The sequence below is a fragment of the Urocitellus parryii genome, chromosome 2, assembly GCF_045843805.1.
Source record: "Urocitellus parryii isolate mUroPar1 chromosome 2, mUroPar1.hap1, whole genome shotgun sequence".
Lineage (NCBI taxonomy): Eukaryota > Metazoa > Chordata > Mammalia > Rodentia > Sciuridae > Urocitellus > Urocitellus parryii.
In genome coordinates this window covers 218459164-218484042 of record NC_135532.1, presented here as the reverse complement: position 1 = coordinate 218484042, position 24879 = coordinate 218459164, and the positions used below count along the sequence as shown (strand labels likewise).

At 43.5% G+C, this 24879-nt stretch overlaps 2 protein-coding genes across 2 annotated transcripts; both read right to left on the bottom strand.

Moving 5' to 3' along the window:
* Window positions 1–1156: 1156 nt before the first annotated feature.
* Window positions 1157–4497, bottom strand: LOC113178681 (carbonyl reductase [NADPH] 1-like). Its single transcript, XM_077795049.1, has 3 exons — window positions 4102–4497; window positions 3306–3413; window positions 1157–1864 (listed from the first exon to the last, which is right to left on the bottom strand). Exons 1-3 carry the CDS (start codon window positions 4388–4390, stop codon window positions 1428–1430), a joined length of 834 nt encoding a protein of 277 aa, XP_077651175.1. The 5' UTR covers window positions 4391–4497; the 3' UTR covers window positions 1157–1427.
* A 14405-nt stretch (window positions 4498–18902) lies between these two features.
* On the bottom strand, window positions 18903–23854 carry LOC113186194 (carbonyl reductase [NADPH] 1). Its single transcript, XM_077795048.1, has 3 exons — window positions 23446–23854; window positions 22640–22747; window positions 18903–21220 (listed from the first exon to the last, which is right to left on the bottom strand). Exons 1-3 carry the CDS (start codon window positions 23732–23734, stop codon window positions 20784–20786), a joined length of 834 nt encoding a protein of 277 aa, XP_077651174.1. The 5' UTR covers window positions 23735–23854; the 3' UTR covers window positions 18903–20783.
* Window positions 23855–24879: the final 1025 nt, after the last annotated feature.

The window sequence follows — 24879 nt, the reverse complement described above, 5'->3', positions numbered from 1 at the left end:
GAACCCAGGGCCTTAAGCATGCGAGGCAAGCACTCTACCACTGAGCTACAACCCCAACCCCCAAACCTCCCTTTTAAAAGAAGAGCTGGTTCTCAGGGGTGCTCCCTCTTCAGGTCCCCAGGCATGGCAGTCCCTGGGGCAGGTGAGAAGTCCTGAGAGTTGAGGCGTGGACAGCATGGAGCCAGGCTGTGGGAGGGAAGGGACAGTGGACACTTCCTGATGCCCTCTGGAGCCAGCTGGGCGATGGGCAGTGAACAAGGGCTTCTCTCTGCCACCAGGAGTGACATTGCTCTGATCCCAGGTGTGACAAAAGCACACGCCTTGTGGTACATATGCCAGGCACCGTTTTCCACATTTACACTGACGTGTCATCCCATGAGTGCTTGACAGTTAAAGAAACCCAGACACAGCAAGGTGTGGCCACTCTGCTTGAGCCACTGCTAAGTAAGGTGCCAGGTCCTGGGCTTCCCTTTTCCATTTCTAATTTTTATTTATTGTCCTGGTACTGAACTGTGGACCTGAACCCATGACTTCACCCATGCTAGGCCAGTGTTCTACCACCGAGCCACACCCTCACCCTCCCCAAGTTTTTAGAGCTCACAATAAACAAAAAAGTGGAAAATGGTAATCAATGTCTATATATACATCTGTGGTCTGCAATTCCAAACATCCTGTTATGCTCTTCTACTTCTTTGTATTTTGGAACACATGGGAGTATTACAGTTGTAGGATACTTCATTCCTACTTAGGAACACTCACATCCAGGGGTCTCTATAATACTTCTCTCAGCTCAGTCATAAGTGACCACACACACAGCACCCACTCACTCTTCTCAAGCTGCTCGTTGTTTTCACACAATGACCAAGGCTTTGGGAAGCCACCAGGGCAGCTGCCTTTGCCTTGGTGGAAGTGTGTTTTCCTGGGGGAGGGATAAGCCATAGTCCAGGGGCCACATCCAACTCTGATGCTTGTTTTGCTAAGTGTGTCTGCTCTCCTGTTTGACTGACTGCATAGCCCACAGAGCAAGGTGTTTAAGGCCTGGCTCCTACTAGGTCTGACCACGCCTGGGTTCCCCTGTCCCTCCCCTTGACCTAGCTTTTACAGTGACCAAGCTCCTGGCATGGAGTTTGCTTCATCATGAAAACAGTCCGCAGAGTGAACATTTATCAAGAATCCTTTATTCACCTTCTCATTTGCATTAGTTATTTTCAGCAATTTCACTTCTCTCCCTGTGTTGAAGAAAAGACCTCAGGGAATTAATGGTGCCTGAGTAAGCTCCCTAGTCCACCTTTGACATGTGACACCTAAGCACTTGATAAGGATGCCTTGTGGGATTTTTTTTTTTTTTCAAATCAGTGAAGGGGCTAAAAGAGGCTGTAACAGTGCAGGATACCAAGTGGGGACCATGGTGGAGGTGTGAGTTAAGCTCACCACTCAGTAACTTGTTTATCCTGAACAAACTGCCCATGAGGTCCCTCTGCCTCTGGGGGCAAAAGGGCCAAGTACACGGGGGTCTCAGCTCCTTCTTCCGGACTCTTGGTGGCTGAGGGTCCTGTCATGTCAGTTCTCACCCACCCTGGGCAACAGGCATTCAGCAGGATCTTGTCTCCTCTCCTCTGCTCACTGAGTTTCCAGGCATAGATTCTGGACAGGACTGTGACGCCAATCTTGGACACTCCATAGGAAGAATTGGGCCAGCCTTCTTTTTCGTGCACTCCATTCTTTGTGTCTTCTACAAACTTGTTCATGAGCCCCACCAGCTCCTCCTCTGTGATGGTCTCACTTCGAAACTTCTGCTGCAGCTCTGGGCTGCAGCGTTTAAGGTAGACCAGACTCAACACGCTGGAGACATTCACCACTCTGCCTAAAATACATTCCAAACCATGATACATTCATCTGTGTTAACATGTAACATAAAATCTACATGAGAATAGTGAAGACCAATTTTACTGAGATGTTACAGCAGAAAATTGTCATATGAAAGAGCGCTACCGGTATGAGCTTTAGGAGAAACAGACATGGAATGTTGGTTGGATGCATAAGGAACTTCCATAAAGAACCTCCTGGGATCACAGGGTGCCTTTAAGCACAGAAGTTGCAAGGAAGCTGTACACTCAAGTGACAACTCTAAGCCACACATCTCCTTGTTGTAAAGGTGGCTGGCTGCTGGTGTATCCTAAATGAGAGGTGGATTTCGCTGAGTGGAGGAGTGCTAGGGCAGTTTTCAGTGGAAGACTAGGAGAGTCTGTGGCATGCACAGCATGAAACACTTTGATGGGGAGATGAAATGGGCCAGGAGGGAGACAGGGGCAGATCATGGCATCACTGTGAACCATGCTGAGGGCCTGGATGTCTCCTGGAGGAGTCTGGGAGTGCCTGGCACAGGTTCAGCAGAAGCAGACACTGTGCAGAGCCTTGGGAAAGGGCATGACTCAAGAAGGGAGGCCTCTCAGGAGGTTTGCAAGTGTGTGCATGGTCAGCTGAGGGCCCGTTTTGGGCTGGGATGAAGGATTCAGGCGATTCCCAGTGGGCACAATCTTTTTTATTTTATTTTATTTTTTTCATTTCAGCAATTGAACCTAAAGGTGCTTAACTGAGCCACATCCCCATCCCGTTCTTTGAAATTTGAGGCAGGTTCTTCCTATATTGCTTAGAGCCTTGGTAATTTTCTGAGGTGGGCCTTGAACTTGCAATCCTCTTGCCTCAACTTCCTGAGTTGGTGGGATTGCAGGGGTGTGCCACGATGCCCAGCTCAGTGGGCACAATCTTAGCACATGGGCATTGCTGATGTGGGGGCAGAGCCTGGTGACCACCAGGGTGGCCATGATGGTGGGTGGCCAGGATGATTTAGAGGAAGGATGGACATCCTCTGAAAGTGTCAGTTGTAGATTGGGGGTATCAGGAGTTATGGAGGATCAGGAACATCCATATGTGTGAGTTGGTCTGGGAGTGTTTTGGGCAGGTGACAGGTTTAGTGGGGCTGTGTCTTGAGAGGTGGTCCTAGTCCATGAGTCTGAATGAGGGTGCAGAGAATGGAATCCTAGGGCCTTTGTCAGTAGGAGGGAAAGAAGAAATAAAGATCTGCTCTGAGGAGACTTTTGAACAGACACTTGAGGATAACAAAGAGCCAGGTGTGGAAGAACAGTGCACAGAGCAGCAAGCCACTAGAGAAGGGGGCTGGGGAAGTAGAGCTGCACCTGGCAGGTGGAGGCCCAGCAAGGCAGGGGCACAGCTGCAGTAAGAGAGGCCTGGGGCAAGGAGCTGAGACTGTAGGAGGACAGGGCCAGATCACCCACCCCACTCACCTTCTGGTTTTATGAGAGGGAGTAGCTCTGTGCAGACATCCCGGGTACCAAAAAAGTTTGTTTTCATTGTGACTTCTGCTTGAATATGAAATGGTGTAGGATCAGCCGCTTTTAAGAAAAAAGAGAAAACAGTAAACAGTTGCCATGGGGTAGAATTTCTGAGAAATAAAATTGCACAGGATATCCCTCCACGTAAAGTCTTATGTCTAGTGCAGGGTTGTTCACACTTGAGATCTCCTGGGAACCGGGTATAGCAGTTGGGGAAGGAGTGAGGAAGTGTTTCAGATAGTGACCACATTATATTGTTGTATTTTCTTCTAAATGAACATGTAGCATGAAATCCCATCATCATGTACAGCTCTAATGCAGCAATAAAAAAAATGTTGAAAGCGGAAAAAAGTCAACCTCCTGGTTTCATAACATTCTTTGTTTTTGTAGAATGGCAGTATTGGGGTAGTCTGAGTCATGGGTAATGTCTATTTACTATATTGGTGTAATCAATTTTTTTGCAATTATTTATTTCAAAAGTAGTCAAAAGTCTACTCAACTACTTTAATGTAGACTTTTGTAAAGAAAACCTAGAAAGGTCCCAATGAATCCCAGTCACGCAAACACAATGTCCCTTTGGCTTGCACCTTCTCGGTCTCTGCTTTCCTTATGGTTTCCATCTATGCTGTTCTGTTTCTTTCTAGGGAGACTTTCTGGATCCCACAAAGCCTAGGGCACCTGCCCCTGAGTCGCTTGCAGAAGGTGGTCCCCAAGGGCTACAAGCTTTGCACCCCGACCGACCGCTTACTCTTAAAGGCGATGCCCGCGTTGTTGACCAGCACATCTAGTCCCCCGTACTCCTTGCGCAGGAAGTCGCGCAGTGCGCGGATGCTCTGCTGGTCGTCGATGTCCAGCTGGTGGAAGAGCGGGCTCAGGCCCTCTGCCTGCAGCTGCTGCACCGCTGCCTGGCCCCGCGCCTCGTTGCGCGCGGTGAGCACCACGTCCCCAGAGAACTGGCGACAGAGGTCGCGCACAATGGCAAAGCCAATGCCCTTGTTGCCTCCAGTGACCAGCGCCACGCGGCGACAGGACGACATGGCTGGTGGGCTGCGCGGAACTCCTGCACAGAGAGCGGACCTTAGAACCTCTGCACTGCAGGAGCTCAAAAGCGTAACTCCCGCAGATTGCTGGCCCGGGACCGCCCGCCCACCACGCAGGCGCAGCCCCGCCCTCTATAGGGCGTGGCTCGCCTGGAATTGTCAGGAGTTGCTCTGAGTTGCCCAGAGTTGCCTGGAGTTCTCCCTCACCAGAGTGTAGATTTAGTCTGTGGTTGGGTGGCCTCTCCTCTCCTGCTTTTTTCTCTAGGTGTGGTGAGCCAGTGCAGGAAGACATGCGTTAAGGACTCTCTGATGGCTGGTGGTGCAGGAGCTTGGATCAAGAGAGCACCTGCTGATTTAAAAGGCAGTGCCTGAGAGAGGGCCCTGGATCATGATTTTCAGGCTGGTTTGTTTATGCTTTCGGAACTGGTCCCCACACAATAGTTGACAGTTCAATGGGGCTAAATGTTCCAGAAAATACAGTATAGAAACCATCAAGGGCAGAAACAATCAGAGAAAAAAATAGCATCATGGGTATCCTCAGTCAAAGACACCAAGGAGGGAAATGGGAGAAGGAATTCCCAGCAAAAGAAGGTGTTCTAAGAAAGAATGGATGGTCAGCTGTTCCAAGTGTTAGAAGAAAAAGTGAGAAAGAGAAAAAGAAAACTGAGACACAGCCAAGAATCTTCTCAAGAGGGAGTCATTGATCTCTTTGGGAAACATATTTATAGTAACAATGGAGAAAGGAGCAGTAACCAGGGAAGGGATAATCATCAACAATTATACTTCATATCAGCTTCAAAATATACACCACAAAGGAGAAATCACATTAGCAAGACTAGGGTAGAGAAATTATACAATGGGAAGAATTGAATCAAGACAAATGTGAACGTTGGGGACAGGAAATGTATGAACAATGGCTGGTTAACTGCAATAGGACAGAAAAGATGTGAAGGCTCCCAACCTAGACCATGGAGAACTCACTAGGGTGGGGATAGGCAGACTCTGTCTTGGAATCCAATCCAGTGAGTCAGGCCTAATATCCACAGGGTTTGGCAACAACTAACCAACCATCTTCCAGGGAGCACTGCACAGGGGGAGGGGCTGGGAAGGAGTACACTTGTTAACACAGTGAACCATGAAGTCTTCCAACAAGTAAACTGGAGCAGGAACAGGAACAGGAATATTGTAGGACATAAGCTGAAAGACAGCCACATAGCATCAGAGGAGTGGAGTAGTAACAGAGATCCTGCTAATGGACTCTGGTTCAGGGGCAAGACTCCAGTCCCTGGGTAGAACTGGCAAAGGCAAGTAGAAAGTACTATAGTGCCAGAGGAATGAGGAGACAGAGTGCCTGGCAGGCTTTCAAGAAGCGATAAGGTTCCCAAGATGGTGTAGCAGCTAGTGAGCAGACCTGAGGTGCAAAGTAGAGCCAAAGGGGCCAAAAAGTGATTTCCTGAAGCCCCAGAACACTGGGCCAGAGCTCCTCAGCACCTCCTAGCAAGACAGAAAAAGCCTAACATACACAAGTCTGGTTGCAAGGATCCCCATGGAAGAAGACTGCCAAGACAATGAATCAGGCAAAAGTCAAAGTAGGAGTGCTTCAAGATAAAGGGGGATTTTAAAACATAAAAAGAAGTCAGAGTAAGGGGAAGTTCAGAGAGAAGGTAGTGAGAAGCATTTTGTGGGGAGAAGACCAAGAAAGAAGGGAAAGGAGGGCTGGGGTTGTGGCTCAGTGGTAGAGCACTTGTCTGGCATGTACGAGGAACTGGGTTCAGTCCTCAGCACCACATAGAGATAAAAGGTATTATCCATCCATAACTAAAAAATATTTTTTTAAAAAAAATGTAAAGGAATAAAATTCCCAAGGAGTGCTTGACCTTTCTCTCACCAGACCTAACCAGTCACAGACCCAGTGCTTTACTGTAAAGTAAAGTAAATGTACCAAATCAGAGGACCTGAGATTCATCTGCTGTGTGAGGGCCAAGGAAGAATTTCTTCATTACGAAAAATGATAAATACACAGACATAAGTTCCTGAAGACGAAATACTTTCTCATGATGCGGACTCACATGTCCAGAGTATCTTGAGTACTATTCTAACTGAAGACCAAGCACTGAGCTAGAGAACTTTGCACAGAATTTGGTAGTTCCATTGCTTTTCTTCTGATCTTGCCTATCTCCTCCTGGCAATTGGTTTGCAGCTTTACAGCTTTTGAAGTTCAGGTCAATAGTCCAGGTTCCCTTTTAGTGGAGATCACTGAAAAGGAGTATTTTTTCTTAGTCTTTGAAATCATCACTTCCAAGTTAAACTTTTTAAATGGCCCAAAATTTAAACTGCTGCCTAAATAAAATTATATCCTTGGTTTTGCAGTAGGAGGAGGACATTTTAGATTTTCTTGTGTTGGCCTAATGGATGCTGAGGAACCATTCAGAGAGATCTTTCAGAGGAGAAGCAGAAAGAGGCAGCCCCCCATTTCTTTCTAGAGATTAAATCACAAGGCCTCCAGGCAACTCTAGTGGCCTTGATACAAGATCTCAGTAAAGAAATGAGAGGACATCCTGACGCAACAACACTGTGACCACAATGCAGGATTATGGCAAGGGAGGGCTGGACTAGGCAGGGAGTCCAAGGGACAAGGCCTCCTACTCTCTACATCCAGGTCCTACCCACCCCAAATCAGGAACCTGAATTAGACAACAAGCCAAATTTTAAAGTCAGCTCAGAACTATGGTTGATATGTCATTTTTAACTAAATGTAGAACATCATCCATTTTCAAATTCCAGTTTAAAAAAAAAATCAAACACATAGTTCCTGAGAGCTGGCTACCAGGTCATGATACATAGACTGTGTACGAGGTGCCTCAACATGGGGGCAGGGAGCTCTGCAGAAATACACTACCCATTGCTGTCTATTTTGGTGGCTGATAACCCCCACACTGCTGCAGACCAGGAGTCACACTCGGCAATCTACCTCTTCTTTTACCACCTCACAGAATTTTCGTGCAAAAGATCTTCAAGGGATAATGAAAGGGCCAATGAACTTAGCAGGGAAAGCACATGAGCAAGTCACAGTTGTTCTGCATCATAATGTGTAGAAGGTATCATGTGACATTATCTGGCAAGAAAAAGCTTGCAAGAGAGCAAGAAGGTGAGAGCAAAAAGATAAAGAAAGCCAAACTGTCTTTATAATAATTCACTTTTGGGATAACTAACCTATTCCTGCAATAACGACTTTAATCCATCAAGAGGGCAGAGTTCTCATGACCCAAACACCTGTTAAATGTCCCAACTCCCATATAAACACAGTGGCAATTAAATTTCAACATGAGTTTGAAAAGCATATTCAAACCATATCATGATATAATTGAGCCCACCAAGCTAGTCCACCTCAATATCTTTAAAATTAATCACATTCACAATGTTCTTTCTGCCATACAAGAAAACAGATTCATAGGTTCTGGGGACTGGGATGCCAACACGACTGAGAGTCTCATTATGCCAACCCAGGTTGGTATACATTATGTCCTCGATACTTAGAAATTGCGTTGACAGTAGGGAGGAGGAGCAGGAGAGAGAAGAAGTAGTAGTGACCTACTGATTAATATTCATTGCCTGAACATTCATTGCCTGAATATTAAACACATGGAAAAGTTAGTTCAATGAATCCACAGATAGCACATTCAAAACAGTCTACAAAGGAAAGCTAGGGAATATCTGTGCCATCATCGACTTTTGAAAGTATTCCAGGTAATGGCAACTGCTCTTTGTTGGTGTTATTTAAAATCATGAGAATCTTAGTATATTTTTCAACTCAGAATGACATTTTTAACAAGAAACCCAAGCAGTCTGTGGGCAACAGAATAAAGAACCCTGGGCTGATGAACCAGTGTGGGAACATCCCAGGTGTGCCCGTGAAGCAGGGGATGGTCCAGGCACAATCTCACATCAGAGCAGCAGGGAGCAGTATTTCTGGGGCTGAAGCAGGAGAGGTGTGGGTCTGGCGCTCTCACTTGAGACGCAGCTACGGAACCCTGGGGACACAATGATCAGCCAACCACATCTGAAGTCTGGACTCCCAGTCCCAACCCAGCTATTGACCAGCCAGAATATGGGTACTAACAAGTAGCAAAAGGGCAAGCTGTCCGTCTTCTGTCCTAAGAAAAAAGAGATCCAAGCCAGTTATTGTAGAACAGGCCCATAATCCCAGCTACTTGGGAGGATGAGGCAGAAGGATTCCAAGTTCTGGCTCAGCCTGAGCAATTTAGCAAAATCCCATCTCAAAACAAACAAACAAAAAATATATAAAGGGCTGGGGATGTAACTCAATAGAAAGCACTTGCCTAGCACTTGCAAGGCCCTGAATTCAATCCCCAGTGCCACACACACACACACAAATACACACAAACACACACACACTTACACAATACAACACACATGCTGGATTCCCAAAACACAAGTATACAGTTAACTTTTTTTTATTGTTTTTTTTAATTGGTTGTTCACAACATTACAAAGCTCTTGACATATCATATTTCATACATTAGATTGAAGTGGGTTATGAACTCCCAATTTTACCCCAAATGCAGATTGCAGAATCACGTTGGTTACACATCCACAATTTTACATAATGCCCTATTAGTAATTGTTGTATTCTGCTACCTTTCCTATCCCCTACTATCCCCCCTCCCCTTCCCTCACATCTTCTCTCTCTACCCCATCTACTGTAATTCATTTCTCTTCTTGTTTATTTTCCCATTCCCCTCACAACCTCTTATATGTAATTTTGTATAGCAATGAGGGTCTCCCTTCATTTCCATGCAATTTCCCTTTTCTCTCCCTTTTACTCCCATCTCATGTCTCTGTTTAATGTTAATCTTTTCTTCCTGCTCTTCCTCCCTGCTCTGATCATCGTTGTTCTCATTATATCATAGAAGGCATTTGGTATTTGTTTTTTAGGGATTGGGTAGCTTCACTAAGCATAATCTTGTTGATTGATTGTATATCCTCCTCTGAGAAGTGTCTGTTCAGGTCCTTGGCCCATTTGTTGATTGGGTTATTTGTTATCTTATTGTCTAATTTTTTGAGTTCTTTGTATACTCTGGATATTAGGGCTCTATCTGAAGTGTGAGGAGTAAAAATTTGTTCCCAGAATGTAGGCTCCCTATTTACCTCTCTTATTGTTTCTCTTGCTGAGAAAAAACTTTTTAGTTTAAGTAAGTCCCATTTGTTGATTCTTGTTATTAACTCTTGTGCTATGGGTGTCCTATTAAGGAATTTGGAGCCTGACCCCACAATATGTAGATCGGAGCCAACTTTTTCTTCTATCAGATGCAGAGTCTCTGATTTGATATCAAGCTCCTTGATCCATTTTGAGTTAACTTTTGTGCATGGTGAGAGAAAGGGATTCAATTTCATTTTGTTGCATATGGATTTCCAGTTTTCCCAACACCATTTGTTGAAGATGCTATCCTCCCTCCATTGCATGCTTTTAGCCCCTTTATCAAATATAAGATAGTTGTAACTTTGTGGATTAGTCTCCGTGTCCTCTATTCTATACCATTGGTCCACGCGCCTGTTTTGGTACCAGTACCATGCTGTTTTTGTCACTATTGCTCTGTAATATAGTTTGAAATCTGGTATCACTATACCGCCTGATTCACACTTCCTGCTTAGAATTGCTTTTGCTATTCTGGGTCTTTTATTTTTCCATATTAATTTCATGATTGCTTTCTCTATTTCTTCAAGAAATGCCGTTGGGATTTTGATTGGCATTGCATTAAACCTATAGAGAACTTTTGGTAATATCGCCATTTTGATAATGTTAGTTCTGCCTATCCATGAACATGGTATATTTTTCCATCTTCTAAGATCTTCTTCTACTTCTCTCTTTAGGGTTCTGTAGTTTTCATTGTATAAATCTTTCACCTCTTTTGTTAGGTTGATTCCCAAGTATTTTATTTTTTTTTGAGGATATTGTGAATGGAGTGTTTTTCCTCATTTCCGTTTCAGAAGTTTTGTTGCTGATATAAAGAAATGCCTTTGATTATACAGTTAACTTTTAAAGATTTGCCAGGATCACTTCTCTTGCTCACAGGGCTATGTCCTGGGTACTTGGTGCAAATACAAAATGGCTCTTGGGTCTGATGTTGGGTTTACTTGGGCCCCAGGAATGGAACTCCAATGCAATACCCAAGGCTGTCTCATGAAGATGTGGGAAGGGGATATCTTAATTTTTTTAAACTACATACAGTAGCATCACTAGCTTCTACTACAATGCTGCTTTATTTTCACCCCTCCCCACAAAAAAACCTGACTTCATGAGTCCTAGAAACCCTTCCACCCAAAAAGCCAGGGGCTGGTGTTCCCTAATAAACAAAATGCCTTTATGTATTGGATGGAAGCAACTAATAATGAATCTCTCTTAATCCTAAGGAAGCCCTGCTAAGAATTACCTTGATTATCTTTCTAACATTCACTTATGAAAAAAGATTGTTTTTATTACCAATAAAAATTGCTATTAGTTACTGAAAACTTATGTTCTGCCTGCACTAATATTGTATATATTAACTCACTTAATTCTCAACAATCTAATCAAACAATAGTTTGATTATTTTGTAATCTACATAACCAAGGGACACAGAGGTCAAATCTCTTACTCAAAATTTTTTAATTGGGGTAGGGGTTGTGGCTCAGCAGTAGAGCACTCGCCTCACATGTGCTGAGACCCTGGGTTTGATCCTCAGCACCACAAAAAAACAAATAAGTGAAACAAAGGTATTGTGTCCAACTACAACTAAAAACAAATAAATATTAATAAGAAATCTTTTAAGTGGCAGAACAAACATTCAAATCCAAGTACTCTAGGTCCTGGACCTAAACTCTTAACAACTCTGCATTCTTCCTCTCAACAATTAAAATTCCTTCACAGTGGTCTTGCCTATATTTTTAAGCATAAACATGTTTGTCCTAAGACATTCTGACCTCATTAAAGGCAACAGTGCCATGGAATAGGAGTTCTTGGTTCACCTTTAAAAGCAAAGACAGGGGCTCACCCAGTGTTTTCAAGTACTGCTACAAAAAATGAGAGTAATATGATCTTGTTTATTTTAACAAAAGACAATGCTTCACAATAGAAATAATCACTGCCTTACCCAATAGTAGGCATCACCAATACCACACCTTCAGCCATAAATGGTGACTTAGCTCAGAGTTCAGAGACAGTGTCTTTATCTTCTACATTCTCTCCAATAGCTCAGGCTAAGCATCCCCACAATATGCATGTTATATATTTTTCAGAAACCTCCTTGGTAGTGTGACTAGTATTAAAAGGGAGCTTTCATCCCAGAACATGCCCCACCTCACGCCCCCCCAAAAAAGCGTACTCTAAATCTCAGTTACAACACTACTAAAGACAAAGTGGTGAAGGGCTTCTTCTCTCAATGCTAACCAAATAGAGGTTACTGGAAAAACAATTCTGAGATGCAAGTCTAGACCCTGAAACTAGATTGGTCTGGCACCAATTTATAGGAAGGATTACATAAACCTTTGGGGACTGGCTTAAAACTCTTTTGCCCTAAATTTAACTATCCAGCATCTAACTCCCTTTCCATTCTTTGGAGACATCTCCCACACACACTGGCAAGGGCATCTCTACAGAAGCTGAACCTGCGGGCACCCATTAGCTCCTGTTTGGAGAGGAGGCTGTCACGTGGCCTCTCATCACCATTCAGATGCTCTGGCTGGGACGTGCACTCTAAACTGGGTGACTTGGTTTATTTTCCTCTCTCTGTTACACTTACATTTGTCAGTTCATTTGGTGTATTTTCACATGCCAATGGAAGGTTCCACGAGGACAGTAATAAGTCTTGCCCACTGCTGCGCTTCTGGTGCCTAAAATAATGCCTGGCTTGTAAGAAGAATGCAAAATAAATATTTCTTGAATGAATCGATATATGGAAGGATTGATGGCTACATATGCCAAGAAAGGCTAATTTACAAGAAACTTCTTCACAGAATCATGCATAATAAAGAAGCTTATCCATGCCTTCCACCAGTGTTACCCAAAGACCACACAGGGCAAACAAGGTCATTTTGTGCTGTAGAAGGCTCTGCTCTCTCCTTCCACTTTGCAGCTTGTTCTCCTGAGCCAAACCCAGCACACTCTTCCCCATGGCAGTGCAACTTCAAAGGATATTTTAAAAAGAGTACATTTTCACCATTTTGATGGAACTTCCAAAACTGAAGAGGAGGAATATATTATGAAATCTTCTAAGTAGATTACTAGCCACTGTTGATCACCCTAGGGACTAGGAGAAGAGTTTAGGAATAGAGTTAGGTAAATATTGCCTCAAATTTAAAAGGGGTACAAGTGATTCATAGCAGAAACCACAATACTTAATATCAAGTCCCTTAAAATCTAGAGCAAATTAATGAACAGCATAAAACCTGGACCTCTTGACACACACACCCCCTTCCCACTCTACATTTTAGTCTCCATGCAAAATATCCCTGGTTGCTTCTACAATTACCTATGACTCTGCCAGAATAATCACCTTCACAGATGTGTTCGAACTGATAAACTCCATTTCGTCAATATCCATACCTAGAAATAGTGTTCCAGATAATAGGAGAGTATAAATTCATTCCAAATCATTTTGGTATCAATACATATCTATCAACAAAAAGCCTTTCTGGTAGCAAGGCTTTCACACAGCACATTAGAAGCACTCCATGCCAGTCATTCCATCAACCACATAGATCACAAAAAGGAGAAGACATTGACTCAAGTGGCCAATGTGCGATATTCACTTACTTCCTCTCCTTCTCTGTATTCTTAGAAATGGCAAAAGAGAAGGTTTAAAACTATGTCACACAAGGAATAGTGCTGCCCCTGACCTGCTCGTGTGACTTTCCAGGGACACCAAATAAAACACAGACACACACTTTACCTTTAAACAAGCGTCAGGTCGGCTTCTCTTTTCTGGGCCTCAGGCTCCCCAAATGGGAGAGCAGGAGAAAGTCTGGCGAGAGACAGTGAGTGTGGGAAGCCGTTCTCGCACGGGTTTGGGCACCTCCCTGACTGGGTGTGAGCTAAACTATCTCAGAACTAATCCCCACCCTTTTTAGGTGCGAGAGCCCATCCATGTGGGGGTGTGACTGACCATTGACCCTGAAACCAATCACTGACCCTGACCTTGGAATGCTGTCCCCCTCGACCTTCATTGGATGGAATTTTCCCCTGAATTTCTTGTTCCCCAATAAAAGGCCACTCTCTGGCGTGCTCTCTCTCTCTCTCCTGCTAGTCTCTTGTGTAAACCTCGCTGCCCCACAGGGTGGTTCGAGGCAGGAGCCAGACGGGGAGCCGTCTCAGACCTGGTCAAAGAAAAAGGTAAATTGAGTTTATGTGTGTTTATTTTGATCTCACTAGTTAACTTCTATGCTTAGAACCTCTAGTATGAAGCTAGCGTGCTGGTCGCGCGGTTGAAGTGAGCACACTCAGAAGTGGGCTTTTATTGGGAGGACCCTTGTTCTTAGAAAGTTCCATCCAAAAAAGGCCAGAAGGGGCAGGGTTACAAGGGACAGGTGAGAGCAATTCAACCCAAGGGGCATCACCTACTTCTGAAGACCCGCCCTCAACTTCCTGAACTGGGGCAACGCACAGATCACTAGGAAATGTGGTGATGATGGTCAAAGCCTCTCCTTCAGGATGCAAGGTGCGAGTCATTCAGAGTGGCTCCCCACAGCAGAGTAGCACCCAATATTAACTGGAAATTTTGAGACAAAAAGCAAAAAGACATAAACTGGTAAATCAATTTGTCAGAGCAAAGTGCAGGCGAAATGCACAACGATGTCTGCTGTAGGGCATGCCACACAGTGTCCCAGCTCTGAGGCAATGATCCAAAAAGCAAGGGGTGCATGGACAGAAAACACAGGGGATTCACTTAGTCACTGTGTTTGAAGTAGCCACTTCTAGCTCCTCCCTCCTGCCCCCTCTTGAACTAAGTGGGGACCAACGGCAACACAGTGAACAGGCTAACCTGAGAGGCTAGGATACTTGGGCCTAAAAGGCATCATTCCACCTGAAGATACGGCAGAAAGTGTTCAGATGCTCATTGTGCCCATCTTCCTTTCCTGGGCACACAGAAGACTACATTTGCCAGTTACCTTGCAGTTCTGAGATCAGGTACTAGCTTCTAGCCAATGTTTAGCAAGGAAATGTAACCCTTCCAGGCCTGGTCATAAGTGTCCCATACAATCCTCCTCATTCTTTCCTCTGTAAAAATAAAAGATCCAATTACTATCTATAAGGAGTCCTTGGATGGGGACAATGCCCCAAAATGGAAGGGGAAAAAAACAGGGGCCTTTGAGAAAGAAAAAATGAATCTTTATTGAACTATTAAGATTCTTGGGTTATTTATTACAGTTGACATGAGTTATACAATTAATACCATGGCCAAGGATGACCCAAGAGAATGTGGCCACAGAAGAAAATATCTTCCCAGCATCTCCAATCATCTCAGTCAAGGTACTGAAAGGAAATGGTTGGCCAGCCCAAAGGTCTAGCTAAAGAAAAATTCATAAATGGACTATCTTAAGAGGCCAGAATAGGACTGAGAGAAGTTCTCAGACATTAAGCACAGTGGAAAACAACACCCCCAGCTCTGAAGTGGGAGAGGATAGTTACCTGAAACCAGGGAGAGCAGAAGCCACAATAGAGAGTACTCGCATTCTGACAATAGGAGTTCTGACAACAGACTGAAAAACACCACCACTGCAGAACCAGAGACAGAGGAAGGCGAGAGAGATGGGATCCACACTCCAACCTTTCCTTCTGTCCTCTGCACTCAGCTGGATTCACCCTTTGGCTGCAGTAACTGGAAGGCAGCAGGCCACAGAACCCAGCAATGCAGGGATCAGCCTCTTGGGCCTAGAGCAAGGTAAGTTAGGATGCAGCATGGATCTGGAAGAGAAACTAAGAAAAGCTGCAAACTCCTTCCAAAAGTTCAGCATGCCCAACCCCAGTCTCAAGACGACAGCAAGCAACTGTGATCAGAACTGGCACCCACAGAGGCAAATAAGACTCACAAAACAAAATGAGCAGACAACAGAGAATCAAAGATTGAAGGAAAAAGAGGCACAAAAGCCACTGCAAAAAAGAAATGGTATCAAAGGAACCACAACTCCCAGAGCCAACAGGATTAACGTAAGTGATGTATGTATTTTGGAAATAGAGAGCAGCTATCACATCCATAAATTAGGAATCAGCTATGATATAGGAAAGGTTGATCTTAGAATTTTTTTAAACTGATTCAGATAATAGAACACCTGTTAGATGAACAGAATTGCAAAAAGTTCACAAATAGTAATTTATTGATCTGGAAAACTGAGCCAATAGATTATTTAAGATTATGTCACCAAAAGGAAAAAAATTAAAGACCTTTTATTAAAAAAAAAAGCACAACTACCAATATCCATCTAACAAAAATTCTAGACAAGAGAAAAATTTTGACATGGAAAATAACAAATAATTAGAAAACTATAGAAAATTTTCCAGGACCAAAGTAAAATATGACTTTTAAAAGTCTATCACTTGAAAAAGATCTGCCGTCTGTCATACTTTTGTAAAATTGGGAAGTTCACAGATCAAGAGAAAATCCTAACTGCTGCATGAAAGGACAAACAGACTACCTAAAATAAATAAATAAAAAATCTAGCCAGCATCAAATTTCTTCTTGACAATACTTGATGCTAAGGGACAATAGAGTAATACCTTAAATCTTCTGAGAAGGAAATATTTGAATGGAGAATCTGAATCCTGTCCAAATTAGCACTCAAAAGGAAAAACAAATTAAGGCATTTTCAGATGTTGAAAGATTGTGAATGCTAACCCTTCCCACACAGACCTTCTCCAATAGATTAAACAAGCACAAAGAGAAAAAATTCAAAACGGGGCACATGAGAGACCCAGGAATCAAAAGTATACAGAGAAACCAATGGAACATAATGTGGAAATATATTTAAAGTCTTTTAACAACATTCTGCAACTTAAATCCCAGGAGATCTCCACATGGGAGATGTTAGGGTTGGAAGGATAATGGAAATGAAGCGAAAACATAGTAAGCTTCTGGTTTTGTTTGGGGCATGAAGTCAAAATGCTTGATTTTAAATAGTAACTAACAACCTAACAATGAGAGAAAAAATGTTCTAGATATGGAATTTTAAGTAAATGGAAAGAACACTATATAAAAATGAATTTGACCATCTCAACAAATGAGTGATTTTTAGATTATAATAATAAATTATTATTATATTAAGAAATTAGATATGAAATCATATAGCCTATAGGGAAACTTGCAGAAAAGATCATGTTTAATAGTAAAAGATTAGACAGTTAAGGTTAGGAAGAAGACAACCACACTGGCTATCACAATTATCATCTACCACTGTCCTATATATTCTATCTAAAAAGCCAGAAAAGAGAAATAAAGAAGAAATATAAATGAAAACAATAAAGTTTCAAATTTCTCTACTTATGGTATTAAAAATAATAAGTTCAGATACAAAGTCAACATCTTTCTGACAACTAATAGCGAACTGAATACCTCTCATATTATATTCTAATACTTTTATAGTTTTATTTTCTATTATTTAGTTCTTTTACTTATATGGTATAATTCTTAAGATATAAAGTAGGATTCTAAGATTTTAGGAATATAATTAATCATAAATAGATAATAATAGACCTTGTAATAAGTCTAATGAAAAATGTATGTGAACTAATTTTTTAAAACACACACACACACACACACACACACACACGAATGTTTTTATTCCCTGGGTACATATTGAAATTACTACAAAACTAATTAAATCAAAGTCTCCCAAGAGGAGTCTATGCGTTTAATATGTACAACTAGGATAAAAATTCTATTATAAAATATAATCCTGTTGTTTTTAATGATGCAAATAAAACCTTTTTGGATGGGAAAATTAAAAATCATAGATTATAAGTTCTCCCCAAATTATTCTATAAATTCAATGCAATCTGAATCACCACCCGAAAAAAATTTTTTTCTGGAGCCAGAAAGTTAACTTTTAACTTCCACATCAGGGAGAAAGAATGTCAAACAATCAAATATTTTTAAAAAATTAAAGAGAACTCCCATTGAGTATCAAAATGCTTCAAATCTGCATTAATGAAAGAGTATGCTGTTAGACAGAACAGACAAGTCAACAAAAGTAAACAGTTTACAAACACTCTTATATACATTTTTCATTTGTGTAGAGCTTCCATTCATTGGGAAAAGGATATGGATCATATCACTAAACAAATGGTATTCAAAAATTAAATATTTATTAAGAGAAACTAAGTTACACTTCCCTCCCTCATAGCATACTCTAAGACAAATACTGGATAGATTAAAGAACTAATCATTTAAAAATGTAAACATTAGGAAGAAACCAGAAAGCCTATAATCTATGGATGAGATGTTCCTAACCAAGTCAAAACCAGCAAAAACTGAGAAATATATTCTGATGAAAATTAATCCCTTTAATGGATTCATTAAAAAGTTTCTTCTCAGCAAAAGAAATAATCTGTGAGGTGAATAGAGAGTCTACATCTTAGGAGCAAATCTCTACCCCTCACACATCAGATAGAGCACTAATCCCTAGGGTATATAAAGAACTCAAAAAGCTAAACACCAAAAAAACAAATAACCCAATCAATAAATGGGCCAAGGACCTGAAGAAACACTTCTCAGAAGATGATATACAATCAATCAACCAATATATGAAAAAATATTCATCATCAATAGCAATTAGAGAAATGCAAATCAAAACTACTCTAAGATTTCACCTTACTCCAGTCAGAAAGGCAGCTATAAAGAATATAAACAATAGTAAGTTTTGGTGAGGATGTGGGGGGAAAGGTACACTCATACACTGCTGGTGGAACTGCAAATTGGTGCAGCCAATATGGAAAACAGTATGGAGATTCCTTGGAAAATTGGGAATGGAACCACCATTTGACCCAGCTATCCCACTCCTAGGTCTATACCCAAAGGACTTAAAAACAGCATACTACAGGGACACAGCCACATCAATGTTTATAGCAGCACAATTCACAATAGCTAAACTGTGGAACCAACCTAGATTCCCTTCAGTAGATGAATGGATTAAAAATGCGGCATATATACACAACTGAATATTACTTGGCAATAAGAATAAAATCTTGGCATTTGCATGGAGTTGGAGAAGATAATGCTAAGTTAGCCAATCCCAAAAAAAAACAAATGCTGAATGTTTTCTCTGATATAAGGTAACTGACTCATAGTGGGGTAGGGAGGGGGAGCATGGGAGAAATTGATAATTCCAGATAAGGCAGAGGGGAAGGGAGGGGGCAGAGGGTTAGCAAGGATGGTGGAATGTGATAGATATTATTATCCAAAGTACACGTATGAAGACACACATTGGTGTGAACATACTTTATTTACAACCAGAGATATGAAAAAGTGGGCTCTATATGTGTAACAAGAACTATAATGCATTCTGCTATTATTTATTTTAAAATAAACAAATAAACAAAAGAAGCCAGACACAGAATCACCTATTATATGATTTCATTTACATAAATGTTAAGAACAGGCAAATATTTAGAGATAGAAATAGATGTGAGATCTCCCCAGTGGGGAGAGGAATAAGGGGAACTGGGAGTGATTGCTGATGGGTATAGGGTTTGTTTGTTTGGGGGGAATGAAAATTTCCTAAAATTAGATTATGATGGTAGTTCTGATTATACTAAAATTTTTTGAATTTTATAAAGGGTGGATTGTATATAGCCTGTGAACTATGTTGGCTGTACTTTCGTGAATAAAAAGTAAATACATTTTCTTGCTACCTCTTCCCTCCCAGCTTTGGAAACTGTTTGTGACTCTTCTTTTAATTCAAATGTAGTTGTTTGCATAACATCTACCACTGAGCTACAAGTGCAGCCCCCAAATCTCCCTTTTAAAAGAAGAGCTGGTTCTCAGGGGTGCTCCCTCTTCAGGTGCCAGGCATGGCAGCCCCTGGGGCAGAGTGAGAAGTCCTGAGAGTTGAGGTGTGGACCACCACACCCAGCCTGACTAGCAGCAAGACACTGGGGAGGAGGGAATCACAGGGGCTGACTGGGCACTCTTGAGATTTACAATCACAAACCCAACAGGACCTCCGAAGCTGCTAGCCAGTGCTGACTCAATCCCCTGTGCTTAATTTCCCTCTCTGCAATATTACTCTTTCAACACTGACACTGACGTGTCATCCCATGAGTGCTTGACAGTTAAAGAAACCCAGACACAGCAAGGTGTGGCCACTCTGCTTGAGCCACTGCTAAGTAAGGTGCCAGGTTCTGGGCTTTCCTTTTCCATTTCTAATTTTTATTTATTGTTGTGGTACTGAACTGTGGACCTGAACCCATGACCTCACCCATGCTAGGCCAGTGTTCTACCACCGAGCCACACCCTCACCCTCCCCAAGTTTTCAAAGCTCACAATAAACAAAAAAGTGGAAAAATGGTAATCAATGTCTATATATACATCTGTGGTCTGCAATTCCAAACATCCTGTTATGCTCTTCTACTTCTTTGTATTTTGGAACACATGGGAGTATTACAGTTGTAGGATACTTCATTCCTACTTAGGAACACTCACATCCAGGGGTCTCTATAATACTTCTCTCAGCTCAGTCATAAGTGACCACACACACAGCACCCACTCACTCTTCTCAAGCTGCTCGTTGTTTTCACACAATGACCAAGGCTTTGGGAAGCCACCAGGGCAGCTGCCTTTGCCTTGGTGGTAGTGTTTTCCTGGGGGAGGGGTAAGCCATAGTCCAGGGGCCACATCCAACTCTGATGCTTGTTTTGCTAAGTGTGTCTGCTCTCCTGTTTGACTGACTGCATAGCCCACAGAGCAAGGTGTTTAAGGCCTGGCTCCTACTAGGTCTGACCACGCCTGAGTTCCCCTGTCCCTCCCCTTGACCTAGCTTTTACAGTGACCAAGCTCCTGGCATGGAGTTTGCTTCATCATGAAAACAGTCCGCAGAGTGGACATTTATCAAGAATCCTTTATTCACCTTCTCATTTGCATTAGTTATTTTCAGCAATTTCACTTTTCTCTCCCTGTGTTGAAAAGCAGAATCAGAAAAGACCTCAGGGAATTAGTGGTGCCTGAGTGAGCTCCCTGCTCCACCTGTGATATGTGACACCTAAGCACTTGATAAGGATGCCTTGAGGGATTTTTTTTTTTTTTTTTTTTTTTGGTCTAAGGATAGTTTTGAAAACATAAATGTCCTTTGGGTCACATCAGTGCAGGATACCAAGTGGGGACCATGGTGGAGGTGTGAGTTAAGCTCACCACTCAGTAACTTGTTTATCCTGAACAAACTGCCCATGAGGCCCCTCTGCCTCTGAGGGCAAAAGGGCCAAGTACACGGGGGTCTCAGCTCCTTCTTCTGGACTCTTGGTGGCTGAGGGTCCTGCCATGTCGGTTCTCACCCACCCTGGGCAGCAGGCATTCAGCAGGATCTTGTCTCCTCTCCTCTGCTCACTGAGTTTCCAGGCATAGATTCTGGACAGGACTGTGACGCCAATCTTGGACACTCCATAGGCAGAATTGGGCCAGCCTTCTTTTTCGTGCACTCCATTCTTTGTGTCTTCTACAAACTTGTTCATGAGCCCCACCAGCTCCTCCTCTGTGATGGTCTCACTTCGAAACTTCTGCTGCAGCTCTGGGCTGCAGCGTTTAAGGCTGGCCAGACTCACCATGCTGGAGACATTCACCACTCTGCCTAAAATACATTCCAAACCATCATACATTCATCTGTATGAACATGTAACATAAAACCTACATGAGAACAGTGAAGACCAATTATACTGAGATGTTAGAACATAAAATTGTCATTTGAAAGAGCACTACCAGTATAAGCTTTAGGAGAAACAGACATGGACTGTTGGGTGGTTGTATAACGAATTTCCATAAAGAATATTCTGGGATCACAGGGTGCCTTTAAGCACAGAAGTTGCAAGGAAGCTGTACACTCAAGTGACAACTCTAAGCCACACATCTCATTGTTGTAAAGGTGGCTGGCTGCTGGTGTATCCTTAATGAGAGGTGGGTCTCGCTGAGTGGAGGAGTGCTAGGGCAGTTTTCAGTGGAAGACTAGGAGAGTCTGTGCCGTGCACAGCATGAAACACTTTGACTGGGAGATGAATGAGCCAGGATGGAGACAGGGGTAGATCACGGCGTCACTGTGAACCATGCTGAGGGCCTGGATGTGTCCTGAAGGAGTCTGGGAGTGCCTGGCACAGGTTCAGCAGAAGCAGACACTGTGCAGAGCCCTGGGAAAGGGCATGACTCAAGAAGGGAGGCCTCTCAGGAGGGTTTGCAGGTGTGTGCATGGTCAGCTGAGGGCCCGTTTAGGGCTGGGATGAGGGATTCGGGTGACTCTCAGTGGGCACAACCTTTTACTTGAAATTTTTTTATACCATGGATTTATTCTAGAAAGTGCTTAAACACTGAGTCACATAAGTAGCTCTGTTCTTTGAAATTTGAGGCAGGTTCTTTCTATATTGCTTAGAGCCTTGGTAATTTTCTGAGGTGGGCCTTGAACTTGCAATCCTCTTGCCTCAGCTTCCTGAGTTGGTGGGATTGCAGGGGTGTCCCATGATGCCCAGCTCAGTGGGCACAATCTTAGCACATGGACATTGCTGATGTGGGGGCAGAGCCTCGTGACCTCCAGGGTGGCCATGATGGTGGGTGGCCAGGATGATTTAGAGGAAGGATGGACATCCTCTGAAAGTGTCAGTTGTAGATTGGGGGTATCAGGAGTTATGGAGGATCAGGAACATCCATATGTGTGAGTTGGTCTGGGAGTGTTTTGGGCAGGTGACAGGTTTAGTGGGGCTGGGTCTTGAGAGGTGGTCCTAGTCCATGAGTCTGAATGAGGGTGCAGAGAATGGAATCCTAGGGCCTTTGTCAGTAGGAGGGAAAGAAGAAATAAAGATCTGCTCTGAGGAGACTTTTGAACAGGCACTTGAGGATACCAAAGAGCCAGGTGCAGGGAGCCACTGGAGAAGGGCCAGGGGAAGTAGAGCTGCACCTGGCAGGTGGAGGCCCAGCAAGGCAGGGGCACAGCTGCAGCAGGAGAGGCCAGGGGCAAGGAGCTGAGACTGTAGGAGGGCAGGGCCAGATCACCCACCCCACTCACCTTCTGGTTTTATGAGGGGGAGTAGCTCTGTGCAGACATCCCGGGTACCAAAAAAGTTTGTTTTCATTGTGACTTCTGCTTGAATATGAAAGGGTGTCGGATCAGCCACTTTTAAGAAAAAAAGAGAAAACAATAAACAGTTGCCATGGTGTACAATTTCTCAGAAACAAAAGAGTGCACAGGATATCTGGCACCCTCCAAGTAAAGTCTTATGTCTAGCGCAGGGTTGTTTACACTTGAGATCTCCTGGGAACCTGGTATAGCAGTTGGGTAAGGAGTGGGGAAGTGTTTCAGATAGTGGCCACATTATATTGTATTTTCTTCTATATGAACATGTAGCATGAAATCCCATCATCATGTACTGCTCTAATGCAACAATAAAAAAAAATCTTGAAAGCGGAAAAAAAGTCAACCTCCTGGTTTCATAACATTCTTTGTTTTTGTAGAATGGCAGTATTGGGGTAGTCTGAGTCATGGGTAATGTCTATTTACTATATTGGTGTAATCAATTTTTTGCAATTATTTATTTCAAAACTAGTCAAAAGTCTACTCAACTGCTTTAATATAAATTTTTTTTATAAAGAATACCTGGAAAGGTCCCAATGAGTCCCAGCTGCCCAAACACAATGTCCCTTTGGCTTGGAACTTCTCGGTCTCTGCTTTCCCTATGACTTCTGTCTGTGCTGTTCTGTTTCTTTCTAGGGAGACTTTCTGGATCCCACAAAGCAGAGGGCACCCGCCCCTGAGCCGCTTGCAGAAGGTGGTCCCCCAGGGGTACAAGCTTTGCACCCCGACCGACCGCTTACTCTTAAAGGCGATGCCCGCGTTGTTGACCAGCACATCTAGTCCCCCGTACTCCTTGCGCAGGAAGTCGCGCAGTGCGCGGATGCTCTGCTGGTCGTCGATGTCCAGCTGGTGGAAGAGCGGGCTCAGGCCCTCTGCCTGCAGCTGCTGCACCGCTGCCTGGCCCCGCGCCTCGCTGCGCGCGGTGAGCACCACGTCCCCAGAGAACTGGCGACAGAGGTCGCGCACGATGGCAAAGCCAATGCCCTTGTTGCCTCCAGTGACCAGCGCCACGCGGCGACAGGACGACATGGCTGGTGGGCTGCGCGGAACACCTGCGCGGAGAGCGGACCTTAGAACCTCTGCACCGCTGGAGCGCAATAGTGGAGCACCCGCAGTTTGCTGGCCCGGGACCGCCCGCCCACCACGCAGGCGCAGGCGCAGCCCCGCCCCACGCAAGGCGTAGCCCGCCTGGAGTCCCCTGGAGTCGCCTTAGGGGGTCAAAGACCGGGAGGTGGAGATTAAAGTTGTGCTTCGCAATGTAATCTTTGGAAAACTCGCTTCCTGGTTTTATTGGTGTGTACTTAATGAATTGTTCAACTGTTGTTTCCTTTCGCGATTGGAGGAATAAACAGTGAAATCGAGTAGCTTTTTGTAGAGGAACATGAGGAATGTTTTGGGGGAGTCAGAGTGAACCTGGAGGTTGGCTGGGGCAGATCACTGGCATCCTTGGGAACCACGCTGAGGGCTTGGACTTTCTGCTGAAGGATTTTTGGAGCGGTTTGCCAAGTAGACTTTGTGCAGAGCCCTGGGAAAGGAAAGGATTCAAGAAGAAAGGCCCTTACCTTGCCACACAGGCCAGTGGGAGCTGGTGGGTGCTGGCAGGTGCCTACCTGGTAGGGAAGAACCATTGGGATTGGTCATGTGACTACATCTGGACTGACTCCCAGGGCTGGTCTTCTAAGGTTTGCTTTCTGTACCCCCAAGTATCCAGTTATGCACAATTGTGCTTGAAAGACATGTGGCTTGTGTATGAACTTCCCTGTCCTTTATCTATGCAATTGAAGTCTTTCAAACTAGAGTTGTGGAATGAACTGAAAGAACAGTCCAGGGCATCAAATTTCTGTTCATTTCACCCTAAGTATATAAAAGCAAAGCTACTCGCCTGTCCTTTTAGAGAATGGAGAAGTATTTACTAAATCAGCTGTTATTTCACTTTGTATTTGCAAAAATACCATCCTACCTGGCTCTGAGAGCTGCAGTGTTCTCATTCACATACACACACACACACACACAAGCACACACACACAAATCACATGTCAGGATGTACTTTTCTTTCCCCATTTTAAGATGAAGGAATGGACTCCTGCTGAGAAGGTTTATAAGTTGGTTCCGTGATTTGAATGAATTTTCTTCATTCCTTGGAACTTACAACTAGGGAAGAGGGGTCTAGATCA

Bases quoted from the DNA above. Each gene is read 5' to 3' on its own strand.
- LOC113186194 (XM_077795048.1), bottom strand. From the start codon at position 23,734: ATGTCGTCCTGTCGCCGCGTGGCGCTGGTCACTGGAGGCAACAAGGGC. The intron at 22,748-23,445 runs GTAAGCGGTCGG...TTTTCTTAAAAG, and splicing joins CGCGGGCATCGCCTTTAAGA to TGGCTGATCCGACACCCTTT. The intron at 21,221-22,639 runs GTGAGTGGGGTG...AATGTATTTTAG, and splicing joins CCCCCTCATAAAACCAGAAG to GCAGAGTGGTGAATGTCTCC.
- LOC113178681 (XM_077795049.1), bottom strand. From the start codon at position 4,390: ATGTCGTCCTGTCGCCGCGTGGCGCTGGTCACTGGAGGCAACAAGGGC. The intron at 3,414-4,101 runs GTAAGCGGTCGG...TTTTCTTAAAAG, and splicing joins CGCGGGCATCGCCTTTAAGA to CGGCTGATCCTACACCATTT. The intron at 1,865-3,305 runs GTGAGTGGGGTG...AATGTATTTTAG, and splicing joins CCCTCTCATAAAACCAGAAG to GCAGAGTGGTGAATGTCTCC.